General features: G+C 47.2%; 1 protein-coding gene across 1 annotated transcript; it reads right to left on the reverse strand.

Moving 5' to 3' along the window:
• Window positions 1-218: 218 nt before the first annotated feature.
• On the reverse strand, window positions 219-14,271 carry LOC149317771 (riboflavin transporter 2-like). Its single transcript, XM_089518995.1, has 4 exons — window positions 12,902-14,271; window positions 4,737-5,733; window positions 3,095-3,218; window positions 219-1,164 (listed from the first exon to the last, which is right to left on the reverse strand). Exons 1-4 carry the CDS (start codon window positions 13,299-13,301, stop codon window positions 952-954), a joined length of 1,734 nt encoding a protein of 577 aa, XP_089375121.1. The 5' UTR covers window positions 13,302-14,271; the 3' UTR covers window positions 219-951.
• Between the last annotated feature and the right edge of the window lie 4,654 nt (window positions 14,272-18,925).

Consider the following 18,925-nt stretch of genomic DNA (forward strand, 5'->3'; position numbering starts at 1 on the left):
TTGAATGACAGATACGCTGACACTGAGCAATTGGGTTGGCACTTAATACATAATGCTGAATGCCATGCCCAGGGGTTGCAAAGCTCAGTAGGGTCTCAGTGTTGTCCCTATAAGTCAGAGTCAGATGCAAGGCACAGAATAACAAAAGGTAAGAAGAAGAGAGACAATAAGGAGGCAATACGTTTTTCAAAACTGACACCATTCTGCTGTTGAAAATAAACCGCAGTGGTGCAGATTTATTCCAAAGTTTTGCATTTGATGCATTATAAATGAGAAAGTACAAAAGAATAGCACCTGTGCAACGGCAGCACATGCACAACTGCACTTCCAAAACTCTGGGCTAAATGCAAAACTGCATTGCACAAAAATGTCTGATGGCTTCGGTAGGGGAACTTACTCACAGATGAGTAAGAGAGCAAGAGAATTCAAGTCCTTACTATGGACTGCATCATCCAAAATCCACAAAGCAGTGTTACTTTTATTGGGCCAACCAAAATGCACATTATTCTTGTTGCAAGCTTTTCAAAGCTCTGCTGGTTTCTTCATCAGGAAAAGGTGTTAAAATGATACAGGAGCAAGAGAGAAAGAAATTGATGAAGTTAGTCACAACCCTGCATTTGGTCCAGATATTGTTGTTGTGGTCCTCAGTTCAGATAGTATGGAAGGGTACTGATGCAGGGCGGGCCCCTCCTCCTTCTGGCCGTGTGGATGCTGGGAGATTCAGTCCTAACTATGGTTATACCTGAAGAAGAGGCGCTGGGAGTATCCCAGGTGAGACATCCTGGCCTATGGCACTACCTGCTAAAGTGTCTACCTGCTACAGTGCAGCTGCACCTGAAGTCCTGGAGATGTGGCCAAGGGCCCTCTGCATCCTTGGCAGGGCATCTAGGGTGCCAGTCTTGGGGATGCATGTAATGCCCCCCAGGGCCCTGTCTGTTCTCCGGTGCTCTTCTAACCAGGGCAGGTGTTGCCACAGGGCTCTCCAGAGCGGAAGAGGCCATAGACGCTGACCAAGGGGAACATGGTGAGGGCGCCCACCATGGAGCCCAGCTGGACCACGGCTCCACACCAGACCAGGGCACTCCGGCCTTCGTCTCGCAGAATCACCCCGATCATCAGCTTGACGTAGGAGAGGACCCCGACAAAGAGCACCCAGCACAGGACCTGCAGGGAAAAACAGGGCATCAAGAAGATGAATAATACAATCATAGAGTTGGAAGAGACCCCAAGAAGAGCCATCCAGTCCAACCCCATTCTGCCATGCAGGAACTCACAATCAAAGCATCCCCATCCAGCCTCTGCTTAAAGACTTCCAAAGAAGGAGACTCCACCATTCTTCCATGGAGCATCTTCCACTGTTGAACAGCTCTAACTCTCCTTAAGCCAGGTGTCCCCCAGCCTATATCTATGGATTTTATTTTTTCTGCCTAAGTGCAGTACATTGCATTTGTCCCCTTTGAAATTCATTTTGATAACTTTGGCCCAGCATTCTAATCTATTAAGATCATTTTGAATTTTGATCCTCTCCTCTGGGCTATCAGCTGCTCCTCCTAGTTTGGTGTCATCTGCAAACTTGATAAGCATGCCCTCTATTCCTTCATCCACGTCATTGATAAAGATGTGGAATAGCAAACTGGGCCCAGGACAGAGCCCCATTGGACACCCCACTGGTCACTTCTCTTCAGGATGAAGAAGAGGAGGAGCTGTTGCTGAGCAAACCTTGGGTTTGGCCTGACAACCAATTACAAATCCATGTAACAGGTGCATTGTCTAACCCACATTTTACCAGCTTGTTTGCAAGAATATCATGGAGGACCTTGTCAAAGGCCTTACTGAAATCATGAAGGCAAATGGATGCCCAGACAGCAAAGAGAGCCTTTGGCACATGAGGAAGGTGGGCATAAATATGAATGCATGAGATGGACAGGTGGGTTCTCAAGGAGACAGTGGCATGGAAGGCCTTTTCCTCTAAGGCTCCCTGGACCATTCTGTCCTCTGTTGCTGGAAAACCCCTAGCATTCTCTCTCCACCAATAAAGTTTGGATAGCATCGCATTTCCTGCATGTGAAACCGTTGTTTAACCTTTCCCTGCATGGCAGATTGGAGTTGGACAAGATGGCCCTTGAGTTCTCTTCCCGCTCTATGACTCTGCAGCTCGTTGAAGCTTCCAAATAGAGCCCAGAGTGGATTCACTGCTCCCCTGACATCGGAGCCAGAACTGCAGGGTCCAGCATCCACTCCAGGACTTAGAGGAGCAGCAGTCCCCAACACAGGACCCTAGAGTTGGAAGAGACCCCAAAGGTCATCCAATTCAGCCATGCAAGAATGCACCATCAAAGCACAACAAAGCAGCCATACACCGCCAGGCTGGCTGTTGTACCCCCAGACCTGTGAGATGTCCCACTGTGCTTCCCGCTGACCCTGCAGTGCTGGACATCCCTAAGGCTGCACTGAACACTTCAGCTGGGATGGAGCTGGGAGGGTGCAAGCACCACATTCAAATCACCAGCCCATGGCTACTTAGAATCATAGAATCATAGAATTGTAGAGCTGGAAGAGACCGCAAGGGCCATGCAGTCTAACCACCTGCCATGCAGGAAATCTCAATCAAAGCATCCCCGACAGATGGCCATCCAGCCTCTCTTTACAGACCTCCAAAGACAGAGACTCCACCACACTCCAAGGAAGGAGTGTGTTCCACTGTCGAACAGCCCTTACTCTCAGGAACTTCCTCCGAATGTTGAGGTGGAATCTTTTTTCCTGTAGCTTTCATCCATTACTCCATTGGGTCCTAGTCTCTGGAGCAGCAGAAAACAAGCTTGCTCCCTCCTCAATATGACATCCCTTCAAATATTTAAACAGGGCTATCATATCACCTCTTAACCTTCTCTTCTCCAGGCTGAACATCCCCAGCTCCCTGAGTCCTTCCTCATAGGGCTTCATGGTTTCCAGACCTTTCACCATTTTAGTTGCCCTCCTCTGGACACATGGCTCCAGTTTCTCAATGTCCTTTTTGAATTGTGGTGCCCAGAACTAGACACAATATTCCAGGTGGGGCCTGACCAGAGCAGAATAGAGTGGCACTGTTACTTACGATGAGGATGGCTCCGAGAGGCACATGAAGCAACGGAGGGCAGGGGCTGAGCACCGCCGCGGCCATGATGTAGCAGGCAAGGAAGGATCCAGCCAAAGAGAGGCAGCCCAAGACCACCACGGACCTGAGAGAGAGAGAAAGGAAGGAAGGAAGGAAGGAAGAAAGAAAGACGGTGAGGAACAACTTTAGCAGTTTCTCCCAAATCTGACCCCAAAGGGAACCCCATTCTGGGTATTGCCCGTGTTCTGGATGCCAAATCTGACCCCAATGGCCAAAGCGAATGCCATGCTAGCTATCATCCATGTCCTGGATGGAGTACCATTGCTGTGATGCCTCCTCTGGTTCCTCCTCAACCTCCTCTTCACTTTCTTTAAAGCAGGACCACCAGATGTCCTAATAACTGCAAAGGAGGACACGGCACTGCAAAATGTAGGACATTCCCTCCAAAAAACCAGAAGGTATTCCAAAATAAAAGCTATCATACTTCTTAGTCATGCTTAAAAAGAAGGATGTTATGGAATTCCTCCTGGACAGAAGGCTGAAGTGGAGGACATGTCCTGGAAAAGGAGGACCCTGCCTTAAACCCTTAAATCCTCTCTCTACTCCCAACATCTGTTAGTAACTGAATAGAAACTCCTTTTAAACTTTGATTTAAGTTTGCAACAAATGAAGTAAGCTGAAAATGAATGAGGAAAGTGGGAGGAAAAGTGAGAAACTGGGACTTTTTAAAAGCAGTTGGAAAAGTGGGAAGGCAGAGGATTAATGGGGACTGTCCTTCCCAATTGGGAGGTATGTTTTTACATCCTTCCCCTTCCCTTTTAATTTTCCCTCTTTTCCTTATCTCTCTTTCTCTTTCTTTGGGTGCATTTACACTGCAGAATGAATGCAGTTTGGCACCACTTTAGCTGCCCTGGCTCCTTCTTATCCTGGGATTTGTAGTATAGGGGTTTGAGGGTTGGACTATGACTCTGGAGACCAGGGTTCGAATCCTGGCTCAGACATGAATCCCATGGGTGACCTTGGCCAAGTCACACTCTCTCCGCCCCAAGGGAAGGCCTTGGCAAACCCCCTCTGAAGAAATCTTGCCATGAAAACCCCATGATAGAGTCAACATAGGGTTGCCATAAGTCAGAAATGTCTTGAAGGCAAGACACAACAACAACAGAGGCACCAGCCTTTTTTGGCAGAGAAGGCTACAGACCTTGCAAATCTACAAATCCCAGGATTACTTAGGACGGAGCTACGGCACTTAAAGTGGGGTCAAACAGCATTATTTCTACAGTGTAGACACACCCTTTGTCATCATACCTTTGTTGTTGTTCATGTCCTTCAGACTTACGGCGACCCTAAGGCAAACCTATCATGGGGTTTTCTTTGCAAGACTTCTTCAGAGGGGGTTTGCCATTACCTTCTAATGAGGCTGAGAGAGTGTGACCTGTCCAAAGTCACCCAGTGGGTTTGCATAACTGAGTGGAGATTTGAACTCTGGTCCAGCACTCAAACCAGTATGCTACACTGACTCTCCATCATATCCTACAAACCCAATGAAATAGGCAAAATGGAGCCTGCTTGTCCCCTTCTCTTTCCAGCTGGGCTCCTTCTTGGGGGGCCATTCCCTTCCCTTCCCCGCCAGCCCCTTCACCTGTGGGGCAGGAACATCCCCAGGAAGCAGGCCAGAGGGTTGGCCAAGGCGGCCAAAGTGGCTGAAAGGTGGTAGGCAGCGTTCCCATAGGGCAAGCAGGAGTAGGACTGGACGGCCGGCAGGACCCCGTTGGTCAAGGCGTTGACCCAGCCCAGCAGCACAAAGATGATGGCCAGCTGGGCCCGGGAATAAGTCCCAGAGCCGAAGGAGCGTCCAGGCGTCCCTCTGATCATGGGCCGCTCCTCCACCGTCTCCTGGGTGCCCACCGTCTTCTCCATTTGCACCCGCGCGTGGTACTTCTCCTTTGCCCGCTCTCTCTTGGCCACTGGCAGGTAGTTGAGGAGGACAAAGGATGCCAGCGAGAGGCCCATCATGCTGGTTAAGAAGAGGAAGAAGGTCTGGACGGAGAAGTGGGGCTCTTGGAGGTCCTCCTGTGGCCTCCCCGTGCCGTTGCCTGTGCCATTGCAGCGGAGGGTGCCCACACCTTGCCCTAAGGCCACCAGGCCAGGCAGGAGGCCGCTCAACCCTTCGCCCACGAAGTAGGTGGTCAAGTAGTCCAGCCGCAGCCTCCGCATGTAGGGCAAGAAGGTGACAGAGGAGGTGCAATCTACCAAGGCCAAGAAGAAGAGGAGGGCAAGGAGGGCCATGCTGCGAGGGATGCCTCCCACCGGGCTGGTGGACCTCCAGAAGAAGGCCAGCAAGAGGCACGCCAGGCAGCCCAAGCTCAGGATGGCGTAGATGACCCCCACCTCGCTCAGCCCCCCTGGGCGGAAGCGGTGGGCCAGGGTGAAGGCCAGGGGTCCCACGTTGGCCAGCTGGATGATGACCGTCAGGTAAGAGGGCAGCAGCCAGCCCTCGGGGGTGCTAGGCACAATGAGGGGCAGCTCTACCCACATGCCGTTGATGGCGACCCAGGAGCCCGTGCCCAGCAGGCAGACCAGGAGGTGGACCGCCAAGCCCATGACAGCCAAGTCAATTCCTTGCCCTATGGACAGCTCTGGAAGAGGAAAACAAGGAGACGAGGCATTAATGGGTCACACACAAGCTAACCATTGACAGATTCATTTGAGCATGGCAGATTTCTCGTGTCAGCAGTGCATAAGAGTGCCACATGTAGACGTCCATATAGCTTCCTTGTCACCACCCTCCAGAAACCATCCTTGCATTTTGATAATTCCACCAATGGCCACTCTGTTGCTGGCAGAAGATGGAGAGGACCAGAGAATCCACTGGCTATGGGGTCATCTCACGGATGTCACGGCTCTGTCTCTGGCTATGGGGACGCCACCAGTGGCAGATAGAGGACATCTTTAACTCAGATGCACCGGACGTTTCACGGATAATGTCACTTCCCTCGCTTACAGATGATGTCTCTGTGTCTGGCTATGGGGATGTAGGACATCTTCCAGCCAGATTCACCAGAGGTCTCACAGATGATGCCCCTGCTCTTTTTCTGGCTATGGGGATGTCACTGGAGGCAGACTAAGGACATCTTTTTCCCAGATCCAGTGAAGGTCTCATGGATAATGTCACAGCTTTGTGTCTGGCTATATAATCAGAAGATCAGAAGGCTGGCAGTTCGAGGCCCGAGTGCCGCATGATGGGGTGAGCACTTGTCACTTGTCCCAGCTTCTGCCAACCTAGCAGTTCGAAAGCATGCAAGTGCAAATTGATAGATAGCTACCACTTCTCAGTGGGGAGGTAACAGCACTCAGTGCAGTCATGCTGGCCATAGGACCACTGTTCTTTGGGCAACACTGGCTCTTTGGCTTAGAAATGGAGATGGGCACCATCCCCTAAAGTCGGTTACAACTAGACATTCATGTCAAGGGACTACCTTTACCTTTTATGGGGACATAGCGAGAAGCAGACTGAGGACCTCCTCCACCCAGATCCAATGGAGATCTTATGGAAGATGTCACTGCTTTGTGTCTGGCTATGGGGACATAGCCAGAGGCACATGGAGGCCATCTTCCAGCCAGATCCAATGGCCGTCTCATGGATGAAGTCACTGCTTGGTCTCTGGCTATGGCAACATAGCAAGATTCTTCTTTGACCCCTCCACTCTCCACCAGCATCCATGTGGCCATTGGAGGCAGCTATCCTGGGAGGCTTTGGATGCTGCAGAGGGAGGACGGGAATACCAAGTTCCACAACAACCCCAAAAAGTACATTTGTTTGGGTCATAAAGAAGACGCTGGCCTCAAATCCTCAAACTTCTGGTACTAGGAAAAAATCTCAACCCAGAACCTCAGGGAAGGAAGGGAGCCTAGTTCAGGATGATGGGCCAGGTTGCTTGCATTCGGTGTCACGTTTCCCTTTTTCTTTTTAGGGACACAGAATGTGCAGTTGGGGGGAAATGGTGTAGTTGGAAAACTGGTACTGTGGTCATGCAAAAGTTAAAGGGAAAGCAGAGACAGGAAACACTCATTAAGTTCTTAAAATGACAATACTCATCGCTCTGTGTATCATCTCACTTGCAGCTCTTTGCAGGTTTATGGCCAGGCTGACCCTTTGCTTGTTTGTGCATCACATTGCATTCTGCCACAATCCTACGACTGTGTGACTGGCTTTAATATTAACCCTAACTTAAATATTACTCCTTATTATTCCCAACTTAAGGGATAGTTTAATATCATTCTGTCAGTGCACCTGAAAAAGTGGGCTGATATCCACAAATGCTCATGCTAAAATAAATGGGATCTGATAGCATGCCCTTTGTTTTTGACAATATTGTCTCCAGTTTCTGGGCACCAAAGCTCAAGAAGGATATGGACAAGCTGGACAGTGTCCAGAGAGGATGACCAAGGTGGCCAAAGGCCTGGAAAGCAAGCCTTATAAAATGCTGAGGGAGCTTGGAGAAGAGAAGATGGAGACTCTCTTGTTGTGAGCCTTTGTTTCCAACTTCGGGTGATTCTAAGGCGACTCTATCACTGGATTTTCTTGGCCGAATTTGTTCAGAGGGGTTTCCCCCCCATTGCCTTCCTCTGAGGCTGAGAGAGTGTGACTTACCCATGGTCACCCAGTGGTCAAGTGAGGGTTTGACCCCTGGTCTCCAGAGTCACAGTCCAATGCTCGAACCGCTATACCGTTCTGGCCTGTGTGGCTCTGCCTTTCTTTCTTAAAATCTGTGCATTTGGAACATCCCTCCGTCACTGTTTTGGACAATGGCACTGATCCAAGCGGAGGCATCCCTCCGCTGACCTCAGGATGGGTCCTCTTTCCCCCAAATCCTACTAGACCTCCCTCCCTGAACCCAAAGAAACCTCCAAGCAGCTGATAAAACAAGGCGGCCAATGTTCTGTCTGGTTTTGCACCCGGGGCCTGAGAGTCTGGACAACGAAAGGCAGGGGCAAGTGTAAATTCCAAGGAGGAGATAAGCAGAGATAGTGAAACCTTGGGAGAGAACAGAGGAGTCCTTTAGGAAGCAAGGAGGGACACTTTCTGCCTCTTCCCACTTTCTCCCATCCGCCTGCTTGAAAAGTTTTGAACCTCAGAGAGCTAAGAAGGATGACTGTTTCTGTCCCTAAACGACAAAAGAGGGATGCCTTTATAGGGCCAACCCAAATGCGCATTGTTCTGCTTGCAAGCTCAGGATCAGGATCACATAACCCATGCTCTATGTTCTACGTAAGCATTTCTCAGTGTTTTTGTGCTGTCAATCTTCCTTTCTCATGTTAATTTGGGGGTTTTCTTTTTTAATGAATAAATTTTATTCACCCCCCCCCCAAAAAAAAAGTACGTGTTGCAAGCTTTGGGAGCTCCACTGGCTTCTTCCTCAGGGCAAGCTGTTCCTTCATTGTGTTAAGATCAGAAATCATGGGGCGTTGTGCATTAGGCATTTCTCAAAATCAGTTTTTATTTTCCCTCTGTTTACACATTAGCAATTTCTCTATGCATTTCCTCACACACCAGGATCACATAACTGCACCCCATTTATCCGAACAGGTCCTACATACTTTCCTATCATTCCATAAAACCCTTCAGTGTTTTCAAAAGCCATGCATTTGCGCTAGATTCCTTCCAATCCTTCCTAAACCACGCTTTTTGACAATATAATTGCATTATGTATTTATTGCATTTTGCATGATGTATTCATGTGTTTGCTACTAGTATCCCTACCAAGCAGATTTTTACATTCAGTTATGGTAAATTTTGTCTACCATGGAGTCTTTTTGGCCTTCCTTTGGGATATTGCTGCAATAGAGTCTCTTGCCGGTGTTAGATGCTTCCTGGCTATTTCCTCACTGTTCAGAGGTGCCTTAGTTGTGGCTTCCCTCCACTGCATCTGCGCAAGAAGGCTTCTGGGAAATATCATTTCAGAAACATTGTTTTGTGGTGCCACCAGCTTCCAGGGGAGGGAAGATCTTCAGAGAATCATAGAGTTGGAGGAGACCCCCAAAGACCCTCCAGTCCAAGCCCTTCTTCTGCCATGCAGGAACACACCGTCAAAGCACTTCCAATAAATGGCCATCCAGCCTCTGCTTAAAGACTTCCAAAGAAGAAGACACCATGACCCTCTGAAGCAGCAGCACTGTCCACTTTCAAACAACTCTGACCATCAGGACATTCCTCCTAACATTTAGGTGGAATCTCTTTTCCTGGAGCTTGCATCCATTGTGTCCCATTCTCTGGAGCAGCAGGAAACAAGCTTGCTCCATCCTCAACATGACACCCCTTCAAATACTTTAAAAGGGCAATCATATCACCTCTTAACCTTCTCTTCTCCAGGCTCAGCAACCCCAATTCCCTGAGTCTCTCCTCATAGGGCTTCATGGTTTCCAGACCCTTCACCATTTTAGCCGCCCTCCTTTGGACACATGGCTCCAGTTTCTCCACATCCTTTTTGAATTGTTTTGCCCAGAACTGGACCCAGGATTATTCCAGGTGGGGCCTGACCAGAGCAGAATAGACTGGCACTATTGCTTCCCTTGATCTAGACACTAGACTTCTATTGATGCAGCCTAGGATTGCATTGGCCTTGTTAGCTGCTGCATCACACTATTGCTTCATGTTCAATTTGTGGTCTACTTGGACTCCTAGATCCCTTTCACACGTAGAAGACTCTTTAAGCCAGGTGTCCCACATCCTATATCCATGCATTTCATTTTCTCTGCCTAGGTGCAGTACCTCCCCTCCCTGTTGAAATTAATTTGTCAGCATTGATCTTCCTGGGCTCCCTCTGCCCACCGCCAGTCACCCGCATCCTCCTCAGCCTCTGCCCAAGGGATTCAGAAGGGCCGGCCATAGCAACATGACCCCTGCCGCCCGGTTAGCCTTTCACCTCTCCCGGGTCTCCCTCCCTGGGCTTTGGACCTGATCCAGAGCAGAGCGGAGGGAACAAGGTCTGCCCAAATCTCCCCTGGGCTTCAGTGAACCCTTTTGGACCTCCTTCCAGAGAGAGAGTGAGGAGGCGCACCAGTCTTGCAAGGGCTGAAACAAACCCATTCATCTCAAATGCACCAGAACAATCCTATGGATCCTGATCACAGGTTGCTGCTCCTCCTCCTTCAAGGCAGGGAATGGGGGCCATGGATATTTATTCCCTCCCTAAACCCTGGCTTTTTCTGTCCTCTGTTTAAGAGATTTCCGTTAATAAATAAAACTAACATGCTCCAGTTTCTCAGCCTCCTTTTTGAACTGTGTTGCCCAGAACTGGACACAGGATTATTTCAGGTGAGGCCAAAGCAGAATAGAGGGGCACTATGACTTCCCTTGATCTGGACACTATACTTAATAATAATAATAATAATAATAATAATAATAATAATAATAATAAGTTTATTTATATACCGCTTTTCCAAATTAGATCAAAGCGTTGTACAACAGGAAGTACAATACAAAGTAAACAAACAAACAAACAAACATAACAGGCCTCTCTCCCCTCTTCTCTTGATGGAGCCTAGAATCGCATTGGCCTTTTTAGCTGCTGCATCGCACTGTTTAGGTAAGGCTTCAGCTGGAATAGCCCTGTGTCCAGTTCTGTTGAGAAACTGGAACTGTGTCCAAAGGAGGGCAACCAAAATGGTGAAGGGTCTGGAAACCACCAAGTCCTATGCTGAGAGACTTAGGGAGCTGGGGATGTTTAGCGTGAAGGAGAAAGGTTAAGAGGCAATAATGATAGCCCTGTTTAAGTATGTGAAGGAGTGTCATATTGAGGCAAGCTTGTTTTCTGCTGCTCCAGAGAAATGGATCCAGAACAATGGATACAAACTAAAGGAAAAGAGATGCCACCTAAACATTAGGAAGACCTTCCTGATGGTAAGAGATATTTGGTGGTGGAACACACTCCTTCCCAGAAGGTTTTGGTGGAGTCTCCTTCTTTGGAGGCTGTCTTTAAGCAGAGGCTGGATGGCCATCTGTCAATGGGGATGCTTTGAGGGAGAGTTCCTGCATGGCAGAAGAAGGGGCTTGGACTGGATCAGGGCCCTTCTTGGGGTCCATTCTTTTAATCTCTCAGTGTAGAAACTGAGCACCAGCTGCCCTGGAACCTGTCCATCCTTTCTCTAGCCAAACCCACAGCTGTTAAACCCCACTTTTGCCACCTTTCCCACAGACATGCGCACTCCGCAGCTGAATAGCAAGGGCCACATGGATGATGAGTCGAAAACAAATCCCTCTAAAACCAATGGTGCTCCCGCTGCCCTGCCAGATTTCAGAAGCAGCCAGCATAAGGTAGGCAACTAACCATAATGCAAACACATTCAATCAGGACTGGGCCTTTGTCTTTGTGTGTCTTGAGACTTAAAAAAGTTCTTAGAGCATGTACTAAGAAGAATCCTTTTGGTTATCTAAATGTTTAGTTTAGCATCTGCATTGAAATGACTTTGCTATTACAGAAGTGAAAGAGAGGCGAGGAATTTGTCAGCAGGAGAGTCTGTATGTAGGTTGAGGTCTATGTATATAAATGGGCATTTTAATCTAATCAGCACAAACTACTTGAAGGGAGGAAGTCTTCTTTACCTGTTCATTCCTTCATTTAATTTGGATGTGACTTTTCTCCCAACAAGGACCCAAGGCATCATCATATTCATGATATGACTCTACATTTTTGCATTTTTTGGTATTAGCAATTTGTTTTTTGCATTAGCATTTTGGAACAAATATGTTTACTGCACACATCTCAATATTTAGAGGCACTTAGAGATGTAATGCAAACATAATTTGTATGCAATCAAATTAAGCTAATGTCAAATTGTAATGATTCTGGGGAAAAATAGAATGAGCTCTATAAGTTATATTTTCAAGCAAGTCTTTATAGAAAAGAAAGTTGTTGGTAACTAAGATGATCTAATGATATAAACGGCGTGATAGAAAGGAATCATGCAAGATGACACTCTTCATGTTAGCAAGGCTGGACTGTACTTAAACTTTTCATGGAAAGTGATTAATATAAGCAATAAACATTCAGAATTATATATCATTAGATGAATAATAGTAGAGAGGCTCATATTAATATACCATTTATTGCTCCCAATGAGAAAGTATAGGAAGTACATATGCTTTTTCCTCTTGTATATAGATTTATATTTGCAAAATGTTATAGCATATTTTATAATTTTGTACCTTTTTCTGTATAGGTTCCTTTTCTACTGCATTTGAATTTGTGTAATGTAAAAATATAAAATAAAAAAATATTTAGAGGCATTATCTATAATTCAAGATACTGGAAACATAAGGAAATAAGAGCTTAGTGAGTTCCTAAAGGAGTTCTTTATTCGTCAACTAAGTTGAACGAAACAGAACAAAGAGGGACAGAAACATCATTGTCTTTCTAGTTTCTGGTCAGAATAAAACCGGTGTATGAGAAAAGCGTAAAGAAACGGATACAGAGATGTCCTCTGAAGCAAATCAAGTCGGAACGGAGAGATGGAAGTCAAACGAAGAAGACAAACTCAAACTGTACCTGGGAAGTGAATATTATATGTTTGATATAATTTTTACTTAATCAATAAAATATATATTTTTAAAAATAACTGTACACTTGGAGAACAATAACCTTGTTTTCAAGGCTAATCTTGCAAATTTGGATTGATCTTCTTCTCATGGCAGAAATGGTTTTGAGAAGAAGGCGCTGTCCTTGGGGAGCATGAGGCTTTCTCCCTGTGTCTGAACGGCCCCCATCCCATGCAAAGGCCACCCCTCTTGGCCCAATGGTTCCTTACCTGATGGAAGGAGGTGCCCCTTGGCTTCTGGCGCTGCAAAGGGAGCCCAGCATGGAGTGGCCCTCCTTCTCCTCTCTCCTCCATCTCCTTCCTTGCGAAGGCCACACTCCCAGCTTTGCAAGAAGGCCGGGAGGCGTGCCATGGGCTCCTGGCCAAGGGCTGGGTTGAGTCCTCCTGGCCTGCTTGGCTTCCTTGCCTTTGGCCTTGGCTTCTTGGGCATGGGGCCAAGACCAGGCCACCCTCCAACATCCACATGAAGGGGACAAGCTAAGCACCACCGAGCCCCATTTGGTCCAGAACGAGAACGTCCGGCTGGCAAAGCTAAGTGCCTCTCTATTCTGCTTTGGTCAGGCCTCACCTGGAATAATCCTGTGTCCAGTTCTGGGCACCAAAAATTCATAAAGGATGTTGAGAAACTGGAACCGTGTCCAAAGGAGGGTCACCAAAATGAAACCATGCCTTATGAGGAAAGACTTAGGGAGATGCTGGGTAGGTTTAGCCTGGAGAAGAGAAGGTTAAGGGGTGATATGATGGCCCTTTGATGGAGAGTTCCTGCATGGCAGAATGGGGTTGGAATGGATGTCTTTTGGGAGTCTCTTCCAACTCTAGGATTCCATGATTCTAAGCAATGCTGCTGCAACAGACGGCTGCCAGTTCCTTGTTCCTTAACTGGGGCAATACTTTGGAACTGGGCAGAATGGGAGGAAGGGATCGGGTCCATTTGGCCTCCTCTGCAGAGAATGTGGAATGAAGGGACACAGGTCCAGGCAGAAGTCAGACCTTTAAAGTCCTGTGCAACTGGTGGTTTGTGTCTTGGGCTGAGACTCTGGAGACCAGGGTTGAGTTTTGATTTTAGCACGATGCCTTAGAGAGCCGGTGTGGTTTGAGCATAGGACTCAGACTCTGGAGACCAGAGTTCGATTTCCTGCTCAGAGATGAAACCCACTGGGTGACTTTAGGCAAGTCACACTTTCTCAGCCTCAGAGGAAGGCAATGGCAGACCTCTGAGCAAATCTTCCCGAGAAACCCCCCCGGATAGGTTTGCCTTAGGGTCACCAGGAGTCAGAAATAACTTGAAGGCACATCGCAACAAACAGCTTGGATCCAGCCTATCTGAAAGGCTGCCTCTTTCAAAATGAGCCTTAGCTGCCTTCGGGGAGACCCCAATGTATGGCAACACTCTGGACAAAGCATCTTCAGGAGCGCCCCGTCCTCCACTGCTCTGCTTTGGCCTTGCAGCTTTGGGAGCCCTTGACCTCCCGAATTGAGTCCATCCGTCTGGCGTGGGGCCTTCCTCTTTCTGCTGCCTTCTAACTTTCCTAGCCTTATTGCTTTTTCCCAGTGAGTCCTGCCTTCTCAGGGTGAGTTCCTGCATGGCAGAAGGGCGTTGGACTGGAGGGCCCTTCTTGGGGTCTCTTCCATGAGTCTATGTGTCCAAAGTACTACAACCTCAATTTGATCATTTGGGTGTCCAGGGACATTCCCAGCTTGATTTCCTCAAGGACCCATTTGTTTGTCTTTTGGGCTGTCCATGGGGTCCTCAGCACTCTTCCCCAGCACTGCATCTCAAAGGAGTTGGTGGCCTTTGGGGTCTCTTTCCAGTGCTACAGTTCTGTAATCTGTGGACAAGGTTCAGTGGCTGTTGCCATTCCTCTTCCCACCAAGAATCATAGAGTGGGAAAACAGCCCAAGGGTCATCCGATCCAACCCCTTCCTTTGGTCATGCAAAAAGACACCATCCAAGCCCTCCCTGGGACAGATGGCCATCCAGCCTCTGCTTGGAAACCTCCAAAGGAGGAGACTCCACTGCTCTCCATGGAGGCAGCAGTGTCTTCCACCATTAAACAGCTCTGTCAGGAAGGTCCTCTTGTGGCTTGCATCCATTGCTCTGGGTCCTTTTTTCCGGAGAAGCAGAAAACAAGATTGTTCCCTCCTCAATGTGACATCCCTTCAAATATTTAAACAGGGCTATCATATCACTTCTTAACCTTCTCTTCTCCAGGCTAAACATCCCCAGCTCCCTAAGTCTCTCCTCATAGGGCTCCATGGTTTCCAGACCCTTCACCATTTCAGTTGCCCTCCTTTGGACACAAGGCTCCAGTTTCTCACTGTCCTTTTTGAATTGTGGGGCCCAGAACTGGACACAGGATTATTCCAGGTGAGGTCTGACCCAAGAAGACTGGAGCGGGGTGATGACCTCTGTCCATCTAGTGCAGTGGTTCCCAAACGTTGGACCTCCAGATGATTTGGGCTTTAGCTCCCAAAATTCCTGACCATTGACCATGCTAGCTGGGGGGTTTTGGGAGATGAAGTCCAAACATTTGGATGGCTATAAAGTTTGGGAACCCCTGACCTAGAGTGTTGAGCCCCTTTTGACCCAGCCTTGCCCATTCTGAGGGCATCTTACCCCTCCATGTTAGGAAAGGCTTCCTCCAGTTGAATGTTTGCAAGCCACAATGCAGTGAAAGGTGGGGCTAGAGGGCCAGCAAGAGGCAGGGGCTCCAGGAAAGGCTTCCTTGGCAAAGACAATCTGGAGGGTGCTTCACACACACACACACACACAAACACATGCACAAATGGCTTGCAGATGCCCAGGGGTTCAAGATAACCTTTGGCCGGTCTTGTGAGTGTTTACAGCAAGAGCCTCGAGTTTCTCCATGCAGCAGCTTTGCTGCTCACCTGACATGGCTCAGAACAAAGAGGGGTCTGTCGGGCACAAAGGCCTCCCAGAGTTCAAGAGGGGGACACACAACTGATGTGCGCATGTGTATACATCACACTCAGACATGGAGTATTTTGACATAGCTGTAAACATCAGGCAGCTCCATAAGGATTTCAGGGCTGGAAATGCTGTTTGGAGGGAAAAGAAAGGGAGTATCTTTCACTATCAAAACAGCTCTTACTGTCAGGAAGTTCCTCCGAATGTTGAGCTGGAATCTCTTCCTGTGGTTTGAATGCATTGCTCCATTGTGTCCTATTCTCTGGAGCAGCAGAAAACAAGATTGCTTCCTCCTCAATATGACATCCCTTCAAGTATGTAAACAGGGCTATCATATCACCAGCTCCCTAAGTCCTTCCTCATAGGGCATCATTTCCAGACCCTTCACCATTTTAGTCACCCTCCTTTGGACACATGGCTCCAGTTTCTCAATGTCCTTTTTGAATTGTGGGGCCCAGAACTGGACACAGTATTCCAGGTGGGGCCTGACCAGAGCAGTGGCACTATTACTTCTCTTGATCTAGATGCTATACTTCTATTAATGCAACCTAAAATCGCATTGGCCTTGTTAGCTGCCGCATCGCACTGTTGACTCATGTTCAACTTGTGGTTTACTTGGACTCCCATATCTCTTTCACATGTATAAGTCTCTCATTCAGCCAGATGTCCCCCATAATCCTATATCTATGCATTTCATTTTTCTGCCCTAAGTGCAGTACCTTACATTTCTCCGTGTTGAATTTCATTTTGTTAGCCTTGGCCCAGCTTTCTAGTCTGTTCAGATCGTTTTGAATTTTAATCCTGTCCTCTGGAGTATTAGCTACTCCTCCTTCAAATACAAGAGGATGCAAAGCAAGAGAGAGGCACCGTCTCGCTGATGCTCTATGGATTCGAAGTGCCATCTGTGAGTGATACTAACAGCCACAAACCTGAAATGTTAAAATGACAACTGTGGCACTTCAGACTGCGTTACTTTCTTTTAGGTCCCATGTTTATGAAGGCAAAGGTGAATGGAAGTCCAAGGAACAGAGTCTGATTGTCTTTAAAAGGGAGCAATAGACTTTTCAAACCAGTGCTTAAGCTCTCCACATCTCAAACGATTTAAATTTTTTCTGCTAGCTATGATAGATGATAATTGTGAAAAATACATTTGGGGAAAATAGATTCTCTCTGGTTTCAGCAGCTAGGATCCTATGCGCAAGAAGATGGAAAGAGACTGAGATTCCTGACCTTTCAGGATGGAAGGTGAAGATGTGTGACTCTATGGAAAATGATAAACTAACTTTGCTACTTAGAGATGTCCCAATAGAAGAATTTGATAAAGATAAATGTTTGAAGTCATTACTATTAAGATACATAAAATGCAGATAAATAATATTCAGATGCATATACCAATAGTCAGAAAATGTTTGGAATACGATGCCTCAGATTATGTCGGCATTTGAACATGTCTTGCAAAAGTAAGAATTCAGAACGAGAAACTAACTTCTGAATGCAACGGTCTTTACAGAATCAGTCAAAGAATAAGATAGAGGTATAAGGAAAACAAGAACAAATGAAGTGAAAGGTATGACTTTCTTTGTAAAGCAGACTACGGAAATCAGGAAGGAAGTACCGGATGTTTGTAGAAAGTGACTGTTAGTTTGTGTTTTTGTTTGCATGGTTTGTTTTGTGTTTCTGGTTTTATAATGAGTGCTACATTTTATAATTTGTCTCTGTAAATAAAATTATTATTTTTTTAAATTGCTTGATTTGCTCCAACACTTTGCAATTGTTTAGCAGAAAGACAACCACGTTTTGCAACGGTCCTAGGATTGAAAAACCCAACTTTTGGTGCATGTTCGGAGCAAACTGGACAATGCTGGATTTCGGAGTATTCGCTACAAGCCTCACAAGCTGTTAGTACAAACTGGGAGCTAGCTTTTAAAAGCCAACCTGCATTGCTCTTGCTCGTCTTCATCATCATCACCACCACCATCATCATCATTATCCAGTACTAACTGAATTCCCCCAAGAAGGCGAACTCCTCCAAGGCCAGCACTCTGGGTCCCTATCAAGGCCTCAAATTGCTGGGGAGATAAAGGAATTCCAGGAAGATAAAGAACACAACCTTGTCCCTGGCAAGGCTGGGGGCTTATAAACAAAGCCTTTCCCTCCCAACACAAAGGGGACAGCCCAGATGTCTTCTGCTTCCTCTGTGCCAAGAACATGCCAGCGGCACACAGCCAGGACTGGTCAAGCAGGGCCCCTTGGCTACGGCCACCGGCTCCTGGGGAGAGGCTACAAAATGCCCAGGCAATCGGTTCAGCCTTGAGCACAGAAAGGCAACTACAGGCACAGCCCCAAAAACAAGTCCCCTGACAATAAAACTCCTTTTTACAAAACCTTTACACCCAGAGCCACCCTTTTCCTCCCTGTCCTATCTAACTGGAAGGTTTATAGCATTAGCATTAGAAGGATGGCAGCTGGTAAAATGTGGACTAGGCAAAGTAACTGTTACATGGATTTGTAACTGATTGACCAGCCAAACCCAAAGGCTGCTCAGCAATGGCTCCTTTTCATCCTGGAGAGAAGTGACCAGTGGGGTGTCCAGTGGGGCTCTGTCCTGGGCCCAGGGCTATTCAACATCTTTATCAATGACTTGGGTGACAGAATTGGGAGCACATTTATCAAATTTGCAGATGACACCAAATTAGGAGGAATAGCTAATACCCCAGAGGACAGGATCAAAATTCAAAATGATCTGAATAGACTAGAAAGCTGGGCCAAAGCTAACAAAATGAAATTCAACACGGAGAAATGTAAGGTACTGCACTTAGGGCAGAAAAATGAAATGCACAGATATAGGATGATGGGGGACACCTGGCTGAATGAAACTACGTGTGAAAGGGATCTGGGAGTCCAAGTAGACCATAAGTTGGACATGAGTCAATAGTGTGATGTGGCAGCTAAAAAGGCCAATGCGATTTTAGGCTGCATCAATAAAAGTATAGTGTCTAGATCAAGAGAAGTCATGGTGCCACTCTATTCTGCTCTGGTCAGGCCCCACCTGGAATACTGTGTCCATTTCTGGGCACCACAATTCAAAAAGGACATTGATAAACTGGAGCCATGTGTCCAAAGGAGGGCGACTAAAATGGTGAAGGGTCTGGAAACCATGAAGCCCTATGAGGAAGGACTTAGGGAGCTGGGGATGTTTAGCCTGGAGAAGAGAAGGTTAAGAGATGATATGAAAGCTCTGTTTAAATACTTGAAGGGATGTCATATTGAGGAGGAAGCAAGCTTGTTTTCTGCTGCTCTAGAGA

Source organism: Sceloporus occidentalis, unplaced genomic scaffold, assembly GCF_023333645.1.
Source record: "Sceloporus occidentalis isolate IW3139 unplaced genomic scaffold, rSceOcc1.0.p SCAF_3, whole genome shotgun sequence".
In the NCBI taxonomy this organism is placed as follows: domain Eukaryota; kingdom Metazoa; phylum Chordata; class Lepidosauria; order Squamata; family Phrynosomatidae; genus Sceloporus; species Sceloporus occidentalis.

Bases quoted from the DNA above. Each gene is read 5' to 3' on its own strand.
- LOC149317771 (XM_089518995.1), bottom strand. From the start codon at position 13,301: ATGAATTTTTGGTGCCCAGAACTGGACACAGGATTATTCCAGGTGAGG. The intron at 5,734-12,901 runs GTAAGGAACCAT...TTCCTCTTCCAG, and splicing joins GGGGCACCTCCTTCCATCAG to AGCTGTCCATAGGGCAAGGA. The intron at 3,219-4,736 runs GTGAAGGGGCTG...TCTCTCTCTCAG, and splicing joins GGGATGTTCCTGCCCCACAG to GTCCGTGGTGGTCTTGGGCT.